This window comes from Elephas maximus, chromosome 8, assembly GCF_024166365.1.
Source record: "Elephas maximus indicus isolate mEleMax1 chromosome 8, mEleMax1 primary haplotype, whole genome shotgun sequence".
Taxonomy (NCBI): domain Eukaryota; kingdom Metazoa; phylum Chordata; class Mammalia; order Proboscidea; family Elephantidae; genus Elephas; species Elephas maximus.
Window position 1 is genome coordinate 31,879,024 of NC_064826.1, and position 15,487 is coordinate 31,894,510.

A 15,487-nucleotide genomic window follows, 5' to 3' on the forward strand; every position below is an offset into this window, starting at 1 on the left:
AAAACACTTTATAGATTATAAATGGGGTAATTATTTCCTTTTCCATGTGGAGTAGCTTATAGCTTTTTGCAGGATTATCACCACCACCAGCCATTGAAGCAGTTCTGACTCATTTCAAGCCCATGTGTGTCAGGGTAGAACTGTGCTCCATAGGGTTTTCAGTGGCTGATTTTTTGGAAGTAGATCTCCAGGCCTTTCTTCCAAGATGCCTCTGGGTGAACTTGAACTTCTAGCCTTTCAGTTAGCAGCCAAGCACGTTAACTGTTTGTACCACTCAGCAACTCTCTTTGCAGAATTAGCTGGTATTCAAATAATGCTAGATCTTTCTTGCATTTTACTGACCTCAGAGAGCATTTTAAATAATTACTACTCTTTATTTCTGACCTGGATTGTTTTTTCTACAGATTAGACTAGCAGTGCATGAGAAATCAGAGCTGAGTACTCTGCCATCAGCTGATCCTATGAACCTAGGCATGTCAGTTGCCCTATCAGGACCTCATTGAGTACCTATACGTCAAAATAATTGACGATATCTTGGGGTCCTTCCAGCTCTAAGAGTATATGTTCCTCAACACATTTTATGAAAGATTTCCTTGTGGATTTATGAATATGGTGGGCTAGATCATACCAAATATTCTGACCTCTTATATCAAGATTATCGCCCAGTCTACCCAATCAGCCAATTGTATCAGTAATTTTACTTTAAGATATCCAGAGGGTTAAAAATTGAAATGCTTTTAGCTTCAACTAAACACGTAGATTTTTATTCTTTTAGATTGTGAATGTTGTTGTTAGGTGCCTTCAAGTCAGTTCCGACTCATAGCGACCCTATGGGACAGAGTAGAACTGCCCCATAGGGTTTCCAAGGTGCGGCTGGTGGATTTGAACTGCAGACCTTTTGATTAGCAGCCAAGCTCTTAACCAGTATACCACCAGGCTTCACATTCAATATAAGAAAGAGTTGAGTCTAAGAGACCTTTTAGGACATCACCATAGTCTTCCAGATGAGAGAGAATAATGGTGGTGCAGTCCAGGCTTAGAGCAGTGGAGGCAGTGAGAAGTGGTTGGGTTCTGGATATAGCTGAAGTAGTAGAGCCAAAAAGACCTCTTTTGGATTGAATGTGACGTATGAGGGATTAGGGCTTCCTAAGTAACTCTGAGGTGTGTTCGGCCTAAGTACTTGCCAGGATGGAGATACCATCAGCTGCTAGGGGAAGGCTATGGGTGAAGCAAGCATTGCTAAATAAAGTTAGGAGTTCAGTTTTGAATGTACGAATTTGAGATGGCTCTTAGGATATCTGGAAACGTAGAGATGTCAAGTCAGCAGGAATTCCAGTATGAACTGGATATGTAAACTTTGAGTCATCCATCTATAGATATTTAAAGTCATGAGACTGGATGAGATCACTTAAGGAGAGAATATACATAGAAAAAGAAGAAATGAGCCATGGAACACTCTACCAATAAGAGATCTGGAAAAAGTGAAAGGACCAGTAAAGGAGTAAAATTAAAGAGCCGTTAATGAGGTACAAGGAAATCAGAAAGAAATTTATCAAGAGGAGAGAGACCTGTTGCTTCAGATGCTGTTGATAAGAAAGATGAGGACGGAGAACTGAGAATAAAATAACCCGGTAGTCGGTCAGCTAACTGCAAAAGCCGGTTTAAGAAGAGAATCATAAAAATACACATTTTTAAACATTTTATTTTAATTTAAAACATACAAAGTAGTTCACCCACTTTTAGATGGAAGTCTTTGCTTTATACGGTTTTGCTGATGGAAGTTCCACATATTCTTTTTTAAAATAAACCACACCTTTAATGTATTGTCTATGATTTCTAGTGTTTTAAGGGCTTAAATTCATAAAAATTACAGCCAAGAAAACCCTATGGGACAGTTCTGCTCTGTCACATGGATTCACTATGAGTGGGAATCGACGCAATAACACCTAACAACAGCAGCACTTGCCATGTAACAGTGTGCTAAATCTGTTGTAAACATAAGTTCATTTACTCTTCATAACAACTCAATACATATTCTATTTTATAAAAGAAGTTGAGGGATAGAAAGATTGAGGCAGTTTACCAAGACACACAACCAGTAGCAGGCTGACCTGGTGCACATCTCTGTGTGATTCTGAAGCCACCATGCTAAGCCTACTGACCTGTCCAGCTATAAGCTGTCTCACTCATGACATTGTCTTTGAAAGTGAAAGAAACGGCAATACAGGGGATTCAGGATCAAGGGAGGGCTCTGGTTTTCTCCAATTTTTTTTTTTTTTTTTTTTTGAGAATTTGAGAAATCTTGTTGAAGGGAAAGGGTCAATGAAGCTGAAGAGCTCAAAAACACAAAGAAAATGAGTTCATGCAACATGGTAGCAGAGAAACTGGGAAGGGGTTCAGAGACCAAAACTTACTCCAGTATAAGAACAGTCTATTTAATGTTATTTAAAGAAATAAGATAGCTGTGCTTTGGCTTGTTTTAAAAAATGTTCATATCTGTTTTATATAACAGTTTTGCTGTCTTGCTATCAGGGTTTTTTTGCTTTGTTTTGTTTTTAAATTTCTAATTCTTTTATTCTTTCAACAGATGCTCTTAAAATACCCTTAAGGATTTCAATGAGTGAGACCCAACGAGACAGCTATGGTTCTGATGACTTCGAATGCGAAAACACAATATGGGCTTTAACTATCCGCAGACAGACATCCTGGGATGATTTTTCAAAAGGAGTGATTCAAGCTCTGACAAATCATTTCCAAGCAATCTCTTCTGATGGGTGGTGGAGTCTGGAAGACGTGACGTTTAATAACACCACTGAATCCAGCATCGGCCTCGGTGCAAGCAGCGTACTATCCATCATGCTAGGTATCAGCAATCCTGCAGTGAAAACAGTTAAAATTCTGGGTTTATTTATGCTCGTGGGCTACATAACGTGATACTTAGTTCATTGATTAAGCACATTCAAGGCTCGCTTGTGGCAGCTGCCGGTGCTGAAACACTTGAATATTCACAGCGCAGCCATTACGTAATGTTGTCTGTTGGCTTTCATGCCTCAAATAATATGCAGAGAGTAAAGAACATGAAAGGCCTTGATGAGGCTTGTGATTGTGCTTGCTATTCTAGATAAATGCAAGAAATGAATCACACTGCAGCTGCTTTCTAATACACAAGTTCAGAGCACAGCCCCAGATTTATCCTTGGGCCATGCAAGGTGCCGTAGTCCATTGACACCTCACCTCTAGGACAGAAGCCCTCTTCTAGAGTTGGAAGAAGCACCTCAATGATGATACATTCACAACTCCCACATGGCACGAGTTGGGTGACAACTGGTTATTTCTGTTGGGTAGATACCATGAAACAGACCCCAAAGAACTTATAAAGATAAGATTTGCTTTTGGGTGAGAAAAGTAAGTGCTCTATAAATGTTAGCTGACCCTGGTTAGTTTCTTCCCTCTTGCACCAGAAGAATTAACATCCATGGGACACCTATAGCTATGCCAGGACTGTGCTGGGCACTCCATAAATGGGACCTCAGTGAGTCCTTACAACAGCCTCATTGTACAGATAACTAGGCAGTTTACGAGATAATCTGCCCGAAGTCCACAGCTAGTGCGCAAAGCAGCCAGGATTCAAACCACAGTGTGTCTGATCTGAAAGCCTGTGTACTTTCAACTGCACTTTATTGCAGAAGAATGACCAAGTTGGAGGAAGGGCAGCCTGTTAGCATGCTATTAACGTACCAGCTTATTATATAAGAAAGTGTTTTATTCTGTTTACTTGCTGGATGTGCTAATATCACACAATTTTAGAGCAGATTGTTACAACTTACAGATCTTTGGTATGATCATGAAAAATTTTTTAAAGAAGCATTATTATACTGTTAAATAATTGCATTAAGAAAAATAAATCATAAATGGTTTTCAGGAACCCTTTTTGCCCATACAACAAAGTATTGTTCAAGGTGTGGTCTTGCTCCAGGGTCTCATAAACTAAGTCAGCAGGCCATGTGCATCAGCCCTCACTCAGTCAGTTGTTGTTGTTAGGTGCTCTCAAGTTGGTTCCAACTCATGGCAACCTTATGCACAACAGAACGAAACACTGCCCGGTCCTGAGCCATCCTTACAGTCGTTGTTATGCTTGAGCTCATCATTGCAGCCACTGTGTCAGTCCACCTCGTTGAGGGTCTTCCTCTTTTCTGCTGACCCTGTACTCTGCCAGGCACTATGTCCTTCTCCAGGGACTGATCCCTCCTGACAACATGTCCAAAGTATGTAAGATGCAGTCTCGCCATCCTTGCTTCTAAGGAGCATTCTGGTTGTACTTCTTCCAAGACAGATTTGTCCGTTCTTTTGGCAGTCCATGGTATATTCAATATTTTTTGCCAACACCACAGTACAAAGGCGTCAGTTCTTCTTCAGTCTTCCTTATTCATTGTCCAGCTTTCACATGCATATGATGCGATTGAAAATACCGTGGCTTGGGTCAGGTGCACCTTAGTCTTCAAGGTGACATCTTTGCTCTTCAACATTTTAAAGAGGTCCTTTGCAGCAGATTTGCCCAATGCAATGCATCTTTTGATTTCTTGACTGCTGCTTCCATGGCTGTTGATTGTGGATCCAAGTAAAATGAAACCTTTGACAACTTTAATCTTTTCTCCGTTTATTATGATGTTGCTCACTGGTCCAGCTGTGAGGATTTTTGTTTTCTTTATGTTGAGGTGCAATCCATACTGAAAGCTGTGGTCTCTGATCTTCATTAGTAAGTGCTTCAAGTCCTCTTCACTTTCAGCAAGCAAGGTTGTGTCATCTGCATAACACAGGTTGTTAATGAGTCTTCCTCCAATCCTAATGCCCCTTTCTTCATAATAGTCCAGCTTCTCATATCATTTGCTCAGCATACAGATTGAATAAGTATAGTGAAAGGATACAACCCTGACGCACACCTTTCCTGACTTTAAACCAATCAGTATTCCTTTGTTCTGTCCAAACAACTGCCTCTTGATCTATGTAAAGGTTCCTCATGAGCACAATTAAGTGTTCTGGAATACCCATTCTTCACATTGTTATCCATAATTTTTTATCATCCACACAGTCGAATGCCTTTGCGTAGTCAATAAAACACAGGTAAACATCCTCTGGTATTATCTGCTTTCAGCCAGGATCCATCTGACGCTAGCAATGGTATCCCTGGTTCCACATCCTCTTCTGAAACCGGCCTGAATTTCTGGTAGTTCCCTGTCAATATACCGATTTTGAATGATGTTCAGCAAAATTTTGCTTGTGTGTGATATTAATGATACTGTTCTATAATTTCCACATTCAGTTGGATCACCTTGCTTGGGAATAGGCATAAATATGAATCTCTTCCAGTGAGTTGGCCAAGAAGCTGTCTTTCATATTTCTTGGCATAGATGAGTGAGCCCCTCCAGCGCTGCATCTGTTTGTTGAAACATCTCAATTGATATTCCATCAATTCCTGGAGCCTTGTTTTTCGCCAATGCCTTCAGAGTAGCTTGGAATTCTTCCTTCAATACCATCGGTTCCTAATCATATGCTAACTCTTGAAATGGTTGAATATTGACTAATTCTTTTTGGTATAATGACTCTGTGTATTCCTTCCACCTTCTTTTGATGCTTCCTGGGTCGTTTAATATTTTCCCCATAGAATCCTTCGTTACTGCAACTCAAGGCTTGAACTTTTTCTTCAGTTCTTTCTGCTTGAGAAACACCGAGTTTGTTCTTCCCTTTTGGTTTTCCATCTCCAGCTCTTTGCACATGTTATTATAATACTTTACTTTGTCTTCTTGAGCTGCCCTTTGAAATCTTCTTTTTAGTTCTTTTACTTCATCAATTCTTCCTTTTGCTTTAGCTGCCCGATGTTCGAGAGCAAGTTTCAGAGTCTCCTCAGACATCCATCTTGGTCTTTTCTTTCTTTCCTGTCTTTTCAATGCCCTCTTGCTTTCTTCATGTATGATGTCCTAGATGTCATTCCACAACTCGCCTGGTCTTTGGTCACTAGTGTTCAGTGCATCAAATCTGTTCTTCAGATGGCCTCTAAATTCAGGTGGGATGTACTAAAGGTCATATTTTGGCTCTTGTGGACTTGCTCTGATTTTCTTCATTTTCAGCTTTAACTTGCGTGTGAGCAATTGATGGTCTGTTCCACAGTCAGCCCCCTGGCCTTGTTCTGACTGATGATATTGAGCTTTTCCATTGTCTCTTTCCACAGATGTAGTCAATTTGATTTCTGTGTGTTCCTTCTGGCGAGGTCTATGAGTATAGTCGCTGTTTATTTTGGTGAAAGAAGGAATTTGTAATGAAGGAGTCTTTGGTCTTGGAAAATTCTGTCATTCAATCTCTGGCATTGTTTCTATCACCAAGGCCATATTTTCCAACTACTGATCCTTTTTCTTTGTTTCCAACTTTGGCATTCCAATCGCCATTAATGATCAATGCATCCTGATTCCATGTTCCATCAATTTCATACTGCAGCAGCTGATAAAAATCTTCTATTTCTTTATCTTTGGCCCTGGTGGTTGGTGCGTAAATTTGAATAATAATCATATTAACTGGTCTTCTTCGTTGGTGTATGGATATTATCCTATCACTGACAGCGTTGTACTTCAGGATAGATCTTGAAACATTCTTTTTGACGATGAATACAACACCGTTCCTCTTCAAGTTGTCATTCCCAGCATAGACCATATGATTGTCCGATTCAAAATGGCCAATACCAGTCCATTTCACCCCACATGTCTGTCAGTTTGTTGTACTATGGGGGCTTGGGTGTTGCTGTGATGCTGGAAGCTATGCCACTGGTATTCAGAAACAAGCAGGGTCACCCATGGAGGACAGGTTTCAGCTGAGCTTCCAGACAGACTAAGACAGACTAGGACGAAGGACCTGGCAGTCTACTTCTGAAAAGCATTAGCCAGTGAAAACCTTATGAGTAGCGGCGGAACATTGTCTCATATAGCGCTGGAAGATGAGCCCCCCAGCTTGGAAGGCACTCAAAAGATGACTGGGGAAGAGCTGCCTCCTCAAAGTAGAGTCGACCTTAATGACATGGATGGAGTAAAGCTTCCGGGACCTTCATTTGCTGATGTGGCATGACTCAAAATGAGAAGAAGCAGCTGCAAACATCCATTAATAATTGGAACCTAGAATGTATGCAGTATGAATCTAGGAAAATTGGAAATCGTCAAAAATGAAATGGAAAGCATAAACATCGATATCCTAGGCATTAGTGAGCACTCAGCCAACTGGAGACTGGAAAAAGTAAATGAGCAATCACTACCATTGGACATATTAACCCCTATAAGTAATGGATGCTAGGGCTTGATTGGTCCAGTATCCATGCTTATCACAGCAGTGTAGAGGTATACAATTATACACTGAAACCTAGTAGTATTTCAGATCTAAAATTTATTAAGTTTTGTGGGTAAAAGGCTTAGCTTCATGCCTGACTATAACTGGTAACTATGGTGTTATTGTTATTGATATATGCATGTATGTGATTTTGCTGGTTCGATAGCCTAAGGTAGATTAAAAGAACCTTAGACCAACAGATAAACAGAGTTATAGGGCGTTTGCATATGTGTTACGGTGCGTGTGGACAATAGGAATCTAATGAATCGATCTGTAGAAGAGAAGAGGTGAGACCAAATACATATTACTAATCCCTTCCTAGAGAAAAAGGAGTCCTGGTGGTACCAAGGTTAAGCACTCAGCTGCTAACAGAAAGGTTGGCAGTTTGGACCCGACCAGTGGTTTCACAGGAGAGAGACCTGGCAGTCTGCTTCCATAAAGATTACAGCCAAGAAAACTCAATGGGGCAATTCTGCTCTATCACGTGGGGTCACTATGAGTCAGAATCAGTTCAGCGGCACCTAACAACAGCCCTTAGAGAAGACATCTCTGGAGTGAGACCCATCCTGAACAAGAAAAATCAAAAGGTCCACAGTATGAAAAAGCTTACCTTATTCTGAGCACCTCAAGTTACCTGGTTTTTCTGGACTATAAAAAATTGTTCTCTCTCAAGCTGGAAAAGGTGACAGGGAACAGATCATAAAGGGCCTGATGTCCCTTCCAAAGTGCTTGGACTTTGTGAAGTGGTCATTGGAAGAGCCACGGAAAAGTTTTAGGTCTTGATCAGCTTTGCTCTTGAAAACTTAACCCTAGAAATATTTTTACTCTTCAGGCTTCTTTCTCTATCCCTCTTAAAGACTGCTTTGGAGAAGTCTGTAGATTGAAGGCCTTCCTCTTGACTTTCAGCAAACAAGGGAATTACTCCCTCATGTGACCCTTTACATATTCTGTACTGCCTCTGACAACATAAGCTCTGGGTTCTTTAGGATTCTCACAGAGAATGTCATATATTAACTTACGATAAAAATTAACTTTTTTTTGTTTTTGGCTATTTTTTTGGAACAGGAAGTGTATCGTGGTCACCTGGTCAGAGCTTCGCCCAGTCCCCATGGGACTTTCTGAAGAAGAATAAAGCTGAGCAGGTTACTGTGCTTTTGTCAGGTAAAGATGTGCCAAACTGAGGTGACATTTAAAGAGTGCTACACGCTTGCCTCCCAGTACCAGTTTTTAAATGTGCATATTTTTGTCCTGTGACCCCTAGCCGTGCATATATGACTCCTACTAGTAATGGGATGGTTTTTGAATACTTGATTAAGAGAGGGAAGTTAAAAGCCTTTGTTTCTGACACCTATGGTGATGCCTGTCCCCATGACACATTTGCCAGTTCAACATTTCTTACATATACAACTCAGTGCCACCAATTACACGAATCACGTTGTGTGGCTCTCACCACTGTCGGCTTCCTGCCATTCTGATTGCGTCAGTCATTAGGAACAAATCAGAGGCCACTCTGACATGCTGACAAGAGAGTGACAGAGACCATGTTAAGACAAGCATCTTTTGTTACCGTCAAGTGTATATAAACCCGTTGCAATTGAGTGAGTTCCCACTCATAGCAACTCTGTAGGACAGAGTAGAACTGCCCCATAGGTTTTCCAGGAACTCCTGGTGGATTCGAACTGCAGACATTTTGCTTAGCAGCAGAGCTGTTAATCACCAGGATTTCCTCAAGTGTATATATGGCTGTTATAATGGGACAGGCTGATGTTTAGTGAGCACTTCCTATTTGCTAGGCCCTGTTGTTTACACAGGACCCCTGGTGGTACAGTGGTTACAGTTCTCCACTGCTCTGAGGGAGAAAGATGTGGCAGTCAGCTTCCATAAAGATTATAGCCTTGAAACCCCTATGGGGTATCTCTACTCTGTCCTATAGGGTCGCTATGAGTCAGAAATGACTCGACAGCAGTGGGTTTAGTTTTTAAGAGGTTGTTTACATAACCGTGGTTGCATAGTGGTTAAGTGCTACGGCTGCTAACCAAAAGGTCAGCAGTTGAAATCCACCAGATGCTCCTTGGAAACTCTATGGGATAGTTTTACTCTGTCCTGTAGGTTCGCTATGAGTTGAAATTGACTTGACAGCAATGGGTATAAATTAATTTAATCCTCATAGGAACCTAGTGAGGCACGTATTTCTGTTTATACTCATTTTATAGACAAGAAACAGAGGCTCAGAGAGATTAATTTTCTTGCCTAAGATCATACAGCTAGTAAATGGTATAGGAATTCTCAGGTTCTCAGCCCTTGATTTGAAAAGGCTACTGATTTCAACATGTATTTCCCATAATTGTGAATGGGTCTTAAAAAAAAATTCAGTCTCAACTAATAAAGTTTTATTTCTTTCTTTAAACTGTTTTATTGAAATTAAAAAAAAAAAAAAAAAGTGTGAGATCTTCCAAAAAAAATTCCTTTAGGTTCAAACAGTGTCTTAAGAGAGTGCCAGAACTTGGCAGCAAGGCAACAGGGCGTCTACAAGGATACCCCAGACCCGTGCATTAATGCTGGGCAACACTAAAACTTTCTCAGATCTAGGATATTGAACCCACCCATCAGAGTAGATACCAGCCTCAGTATTGGAGCTGGGATCTAGAGACCCCTGGCTTAGATTGACAGGAGATGGGTGGGCATCCTGGGGGAGAGGAAGGAGTAGCTGGGGACCTCTTGGAGGGCAGGAGCAGTGGCTTTTTACCAAGTGGTATGAAATGTTTCAATATTTTCACAGTGTTGAAGGCCTACGGGTGCTTCCTGGCCAAATATCAGCCCTGCCTATGATAAGTCAACAAACACATTGTGTCTTTCATGAGGGATTCTATTGGATTTTGATCATTTGCATTTAGCAAAGAAGAGACAATTTTCCTTCCACATTCTTTTCTTACAGGTCCTCAAGAAGGCTGCCTCAGTAGTGTGACTTACGCATCTATGATCCCTCTTCCAATGCTGCAGAACTACCTCAGGCTGGTAGGTCCATGCTGCCGAGTGGAGTCTTAGGTTTCCCATCCTTGACACTGGAGTATTGCTGGCCTATTTTTATATTTAGAAGAGGGTGAGCCCCACCCATGCTGTGCCCTGCACCCTGGCACCATTGCCTTCCCCAGCAGTTCCCTGCTCATCACTTAGTTCTGGATCTTGGTTAGTGTCATGTCCAGATGTCGATTGCCTGGCCCTAAAGACAACCTGTGACTTGCAGAATATTTTAATTTGAGCAGAAGGAGGTTGTCTTCCATGAACAAAGACTTGACATCAGATACATGATCATCAACATAGAAGGGAACGGCTATAAGTATCAAGATGCAGTGCGATAAACATACTGTATTTTTACCCAAATAACACGTGTTTTATACTTTTTTTTTTTTTACCAGCCATGCCTTCCCTCCGCCCAAGGTATTTTCATAAGTACTCTGTGGAAATTCTTTTTTATGTGTTGCTGTAAAATAGCATAGCGTGTTCGCAAAAATACCTCACAGGGGGAGGGTGCAGTTGGAAAAAATATGGTGTGCGTTCTTTGCGTAAAATACAGTATAGTTTAAAAATTGAATAAATATGGCAGCATTAATTAGCATATTGATTTGGCCACTTTAACAGAAACCAAACAACAATAGCTTAAGGGATAGAAGTTTATTTCTCTTATACACAGAAATCCCAGTGGGTGAGAGGTCCAGGGGTCAGAGGGAGGGCAGGTGACTGCTCTGGTAAGTGGTTCAGGGACCCAGCACCTTCTCTTTCATGGCTCTGCTGTCCCTTAAGGGGTTGACTTTGTCAGCTTGGTCAAAGAGGGCTCAGCATTGCTACACTCCATTCTTGCCTGAGGGAAGAGACTCTACAAGACAGGCTCCTGCATCTAGAGAAGTCGCACACATCCCTAATGCCAGCATCCCATTGGCCAGAATTTAGACACATGATACCTCCTAACTGGGCATTGGTCTTTTGTTGGGTATCCATGCACCGAGCTAAAAACTAGGTGCTTCTGTTACTATAAGGAAGAAGGGGAGTATGATTATTGTGGGAAGTAGCAAATTCTAGATACAAAATGGATAAATGCAGTGCTTTGCATTTATTGAACAATTATTGTATGCCAGGCAATCTGCTAAGTGCACTTAAATGTATTATTTTATTCCTCAAAGCATGTCTATGAGGTAGGTGTATCATGTTTAATAGATGAGGAAACTGAAGCAGAGAAAGGTAACATAACTTCCTCTAGGCCATACAGATAATGAGTGATGAGGCCAGGTATTGTGTGTCTGATAATACGTGTGTGTTTCTATCTAAAACTGATAATATTGATGGTACAGAACATTAAGTAAACACTTTTGCTTGCCACTTTAATTTGTAAAGTCTTAAAAAAACAAACGTGAATGGATTGGACTAAGGCCCTTTATGAAAGCTGTTCCCATAAACTCTGAATTGATGTCTTTGTTTTTTCTTCTGATGAAAAGAAGTATTCAAAACCATTCCATAGAACTTCTAGCTAGGCACAAAGTTGGGGTTGATCTTTGTAAAAGCAGCCACAGTAGTGTATAAACATTCAAAGGCCTTAAAATTCAGGAGAGATGGAGCTCTGAATCTGATTATTTTCACTTTATTTCTTTTGCTGTTTGCCCCCGTCTCCCCCAAGCATCAAAGGACGCCTGAGGGTCACCTTTGAAAGGGAAGCAGATCTATCTCATTCCTCTGCTTCAGTGGAGGTTGAAAGGTGTGACCAACTGGTTTTCAGGAATGTGAGCCTCAGGCCCTGAGCTGGATCACCTGATACAGCTACTTCTCTCCTCTCTCCCTTCTCAGCTTCTTTGAGGAGACAAGGTTCTGTACAAATGGCCCAGGGCTTTCCATTCATCGTGCAGCTGATAAGTCAATAGAAAGGCAGTGACACTGAATTACATGCAGTGTAAAAGAGTCTATTAGTCACAATGCGAGTAGAATATTCCAAGTACACATATATGTGTGCCCCCTTATGCATAAGACAGTTTAACTACTGGTGACAAACAAAAAAAAAACCCAAACCCATTGATTCCATCTCACGGCGACCCTATAGGACAGAGTAGAACTGTTCCATAGGGTTTCCAAGGAGCGGGTGAGGATTGAAGCTGCCGACCTTTTGGTTAGCAGCTGAGCTCTTAACCACTGCCATGTATTATGCGTTTTTATATCCTGTTTTGTTCTTCGTTTGTCAGCCTTTTATTGAAAAAAAAAAAAATTTTTTTTTTTTTCCCAATAAGAGCCTCCTAAATACATTCCTGGAGCTTCTGTTCTGGTGAGAAGACAAAAAGCAAATGAATAAATATACATGTAATGTTGTTGTTAGATGCCTTTAAGTTGATTCCGACGCAAAGTGACCCCATTGAACTGCCCCACTGGGTTTCCTTAGCTGTAAAAATCCAACGGGGCAGCCTAGAAAATCCTGTGGGGCAGTTCCACTTTGTCACATGGGGTCGCTTTGTGTCAAAAATCAACTAGATGGCACCTAACAACAACATACATATATATATATATACGTGTGTTAGTGGGAAACCCTGTTGGCATAGTGGTTAAGAACTATGGCTGTTAACCAAAAGGTTGGCAGTTTGAATCCACCAGGCTCACCTTGGAAACCCTATGGGGCAATTGTGTGTATGAGTACTGTAATTTCTCTTGAATTCTCACTGCTCTCTTATACCTATTCTGTAAAGAAGGGACCTCAACAAATACGTAAAATCCTCTCTAACAAAGGGCTCCCATTTTTTGTATCCTGAACGCTGATGTGCCAGTGTTGTTTGGGGGAATATTATATGAATAAATTGACAGTAACTATGACATTTGTGGCTCTAAAGTCATAAATAAATTAGTTCTTTAAAACTGAGTGTCAGAAGAAGCTGGAGTGATATTCCTAGCTATAAAACATGAGACTTTAAGCTATAGTCATACCAATTTTTATCGGCTTGGTAAAGCATTTCCAGTTTTCATTCTTTTTTTGAGTTCAGTGTCTTGGCACAACCTGGCCTAAAACTTTGGACAGTGGAAGCCTTTACTCAGACATTGATAAGGGAAGTGTCAAACACAGGTTGAGGTTTATTGTAAAAAATGCCATTGCTAGTGAATAACCTTTCCAATGAAATTCTAAATTAAATGCTTCCTGTCTATATTCCTGAGAACCTGCAATCTGAGAACAAATGAGGTGTTGAAATTGAAGATAGCTTATCTATGAAATTGGGTCTCTTGCTGTTTCGTCATTACAAAATCAATCTTAAACCGTTAACCCGTTGCCACTGAGTCAATACTGACTCATAGTGACCCTATAGAACAGAGTAGAACTACCCCGATAGGGTTTCCAAGAAGCACCTGATAGATTCGAACTGCCAGGCTTTTGGTTAGCAGCCATAGCTCTTAACTACTATGACACCAGGGTTTCCCAAGTCTGAAAACATATGGAAAATAGTGGAAACCCCAGCTCCTCTAGTTAAACCAAATTCTGCAGAAAAATATGGAGGAGGAAAAAAAATAGCAATAAAGGAATGGCCAGTCCGTTGTTGAGGTCATTTGTTTCCATTTAATCCGGAATCATTTGCCTTACAAAGCACTAATTCACATGTGATATGAGCTTCCTGAATAGGCAGTGAAAACAAGAATATAAGGGAGATTTGATAGCACTGAGATAAAGAAGGCAGTGTCCCTTCACTAATAAACAGAAATGACATGTTGTAGGCATGACTTAGGGCATAATTTTTAGAAGTTGAGTTAGTTTTCTTTTTCAAAGAACAGAGGTCTCCTTTCAACACAATTGAAATATTTAATATATACAATATAAAATATATTTATAAACATATATGTATGTGTGGTTTATATAGGCACATATATACACACATACACATATCTTTAGAGCCCTCTGCTCGAAGCAGGGGCATGTATATTCCTTATATCCAAGGTCTTGCTATTTGGGGAAATGTAATATGGCAATGCTAGAATGGATGAATATGTTCTCTTGGCAGAGCTTTGCGTGTTCACACCAGTCTCAGAAGAGTAACAGGCTCCCAGCTATTAAGTTAATTTTGTTGTTGTTGTTCAGATCTTAATGGTAAACGATATTATTTGAGAAGAAAGAACAAAACATCACTAACTAAAAATGGACAATGGCTGAAGTGAGAAACCTACTCATAGAATGTAGGAACCATCTGTGCATTTGTTTATCCCTTTGTTTACATACTTAATTCACTTACTGATTTATATTTGACCTTATTCCACAACAGATATTAGACTATGTAAACACAAAGGGCTTATTGCTAGTGAATGGCCTTTCCAATGAAATTCTAAATTAAATGCTTCCTGTCTATATTCCTGAGAACCTACAATCTGAGAACAAATGAGGTGTTGAAATTGAAGACAGCTTATCTATGAAATTGGGTCTCTTGCTGTTTCGTCATTACAAAATCAATCTTAAGAGTGTGTAGGCAGTTTGACAGCATGGTTATAACGACTATAGCACTCTTGTTTTCAGACGTGAGACAAGGTTAAGTAGCAGTACAAGTTGAAAATCTCATGGGTAGAATAGTCAGTAAATCTTGAAAATCTTGATCCTGTTTACTGGTGTGAAACAATCCATTCCTTGTGAGAGAATTCCTCCCCCATAAATCATGGCCCCTTGGGATTAATTTGAAGAGCTCAAGACTTCTACTTTAAAATTGAAACTGGCTAGTACCAGACATACGATTTCCTACTAAGGTACTTTTGAAAAGTAAAACCTCACAATAAAGAAAATTAGAACTGTGTTCTCCTTTGGCAAGAATCTGGAAAAATATTTCTAGTACCTTTAGGGGCAGTGGAGCCCTGGTGGTATAGTGGTTAAGAACTCAGCTGCTAACCAAAAGGTCAACAGTCTGAGTCTACCAGCCACTTTTTGGAAACCCTGCAAGGCAGCTCTACTCTGTCCTGTAGGGTCGCTGTGAGTCAGAATCAACCCAACAGCAATGGGTTTGGTTTCGGTTTGGTTTAGGGGCAGCAGAGTGTTAAACCCACTTATTCAACACTGAACCTGGAATTAGGAAGGAAAGTCCTTTCATCCATTTCTTGCCATCTTTTTGATGATTCAAAAAAGGGA

At 40.5% G+C, this 15,487-nt stretch overlaps 1 protein-coding gene across 5 annotated transcripts in view; it reads left to right on the plus strand.

The window, feature by feature from the left end:
* Nucleotides 1–15,487, plus strand: part of CTTNBP2 (cortactin binding protein 2) — a 174,339-nt gene that overhangs the window by 117,196 nt on the left and 41,656 nt on the right. For all 5 annotated transcript variants that reach the window (XM_049893336.1, XM_049893337.1, XM_049893339.1 and 2 more), the window contains 3 exons: nt 2,588–2,863; nt 8,431–8,526; nt 10,301–10,380. In XM_049893336.1, the coding sequence (XP_049749293.1) occupies nt 2,588–2,863; nt 8,431–8,526; nt 10,301–10,380 (452 nt within the window). The remainder of the gene's footprint in view (nt 1–2,587; nt 2,864–8,430; nt 8,527–10,300; nt 10,381–15,487) is intronic.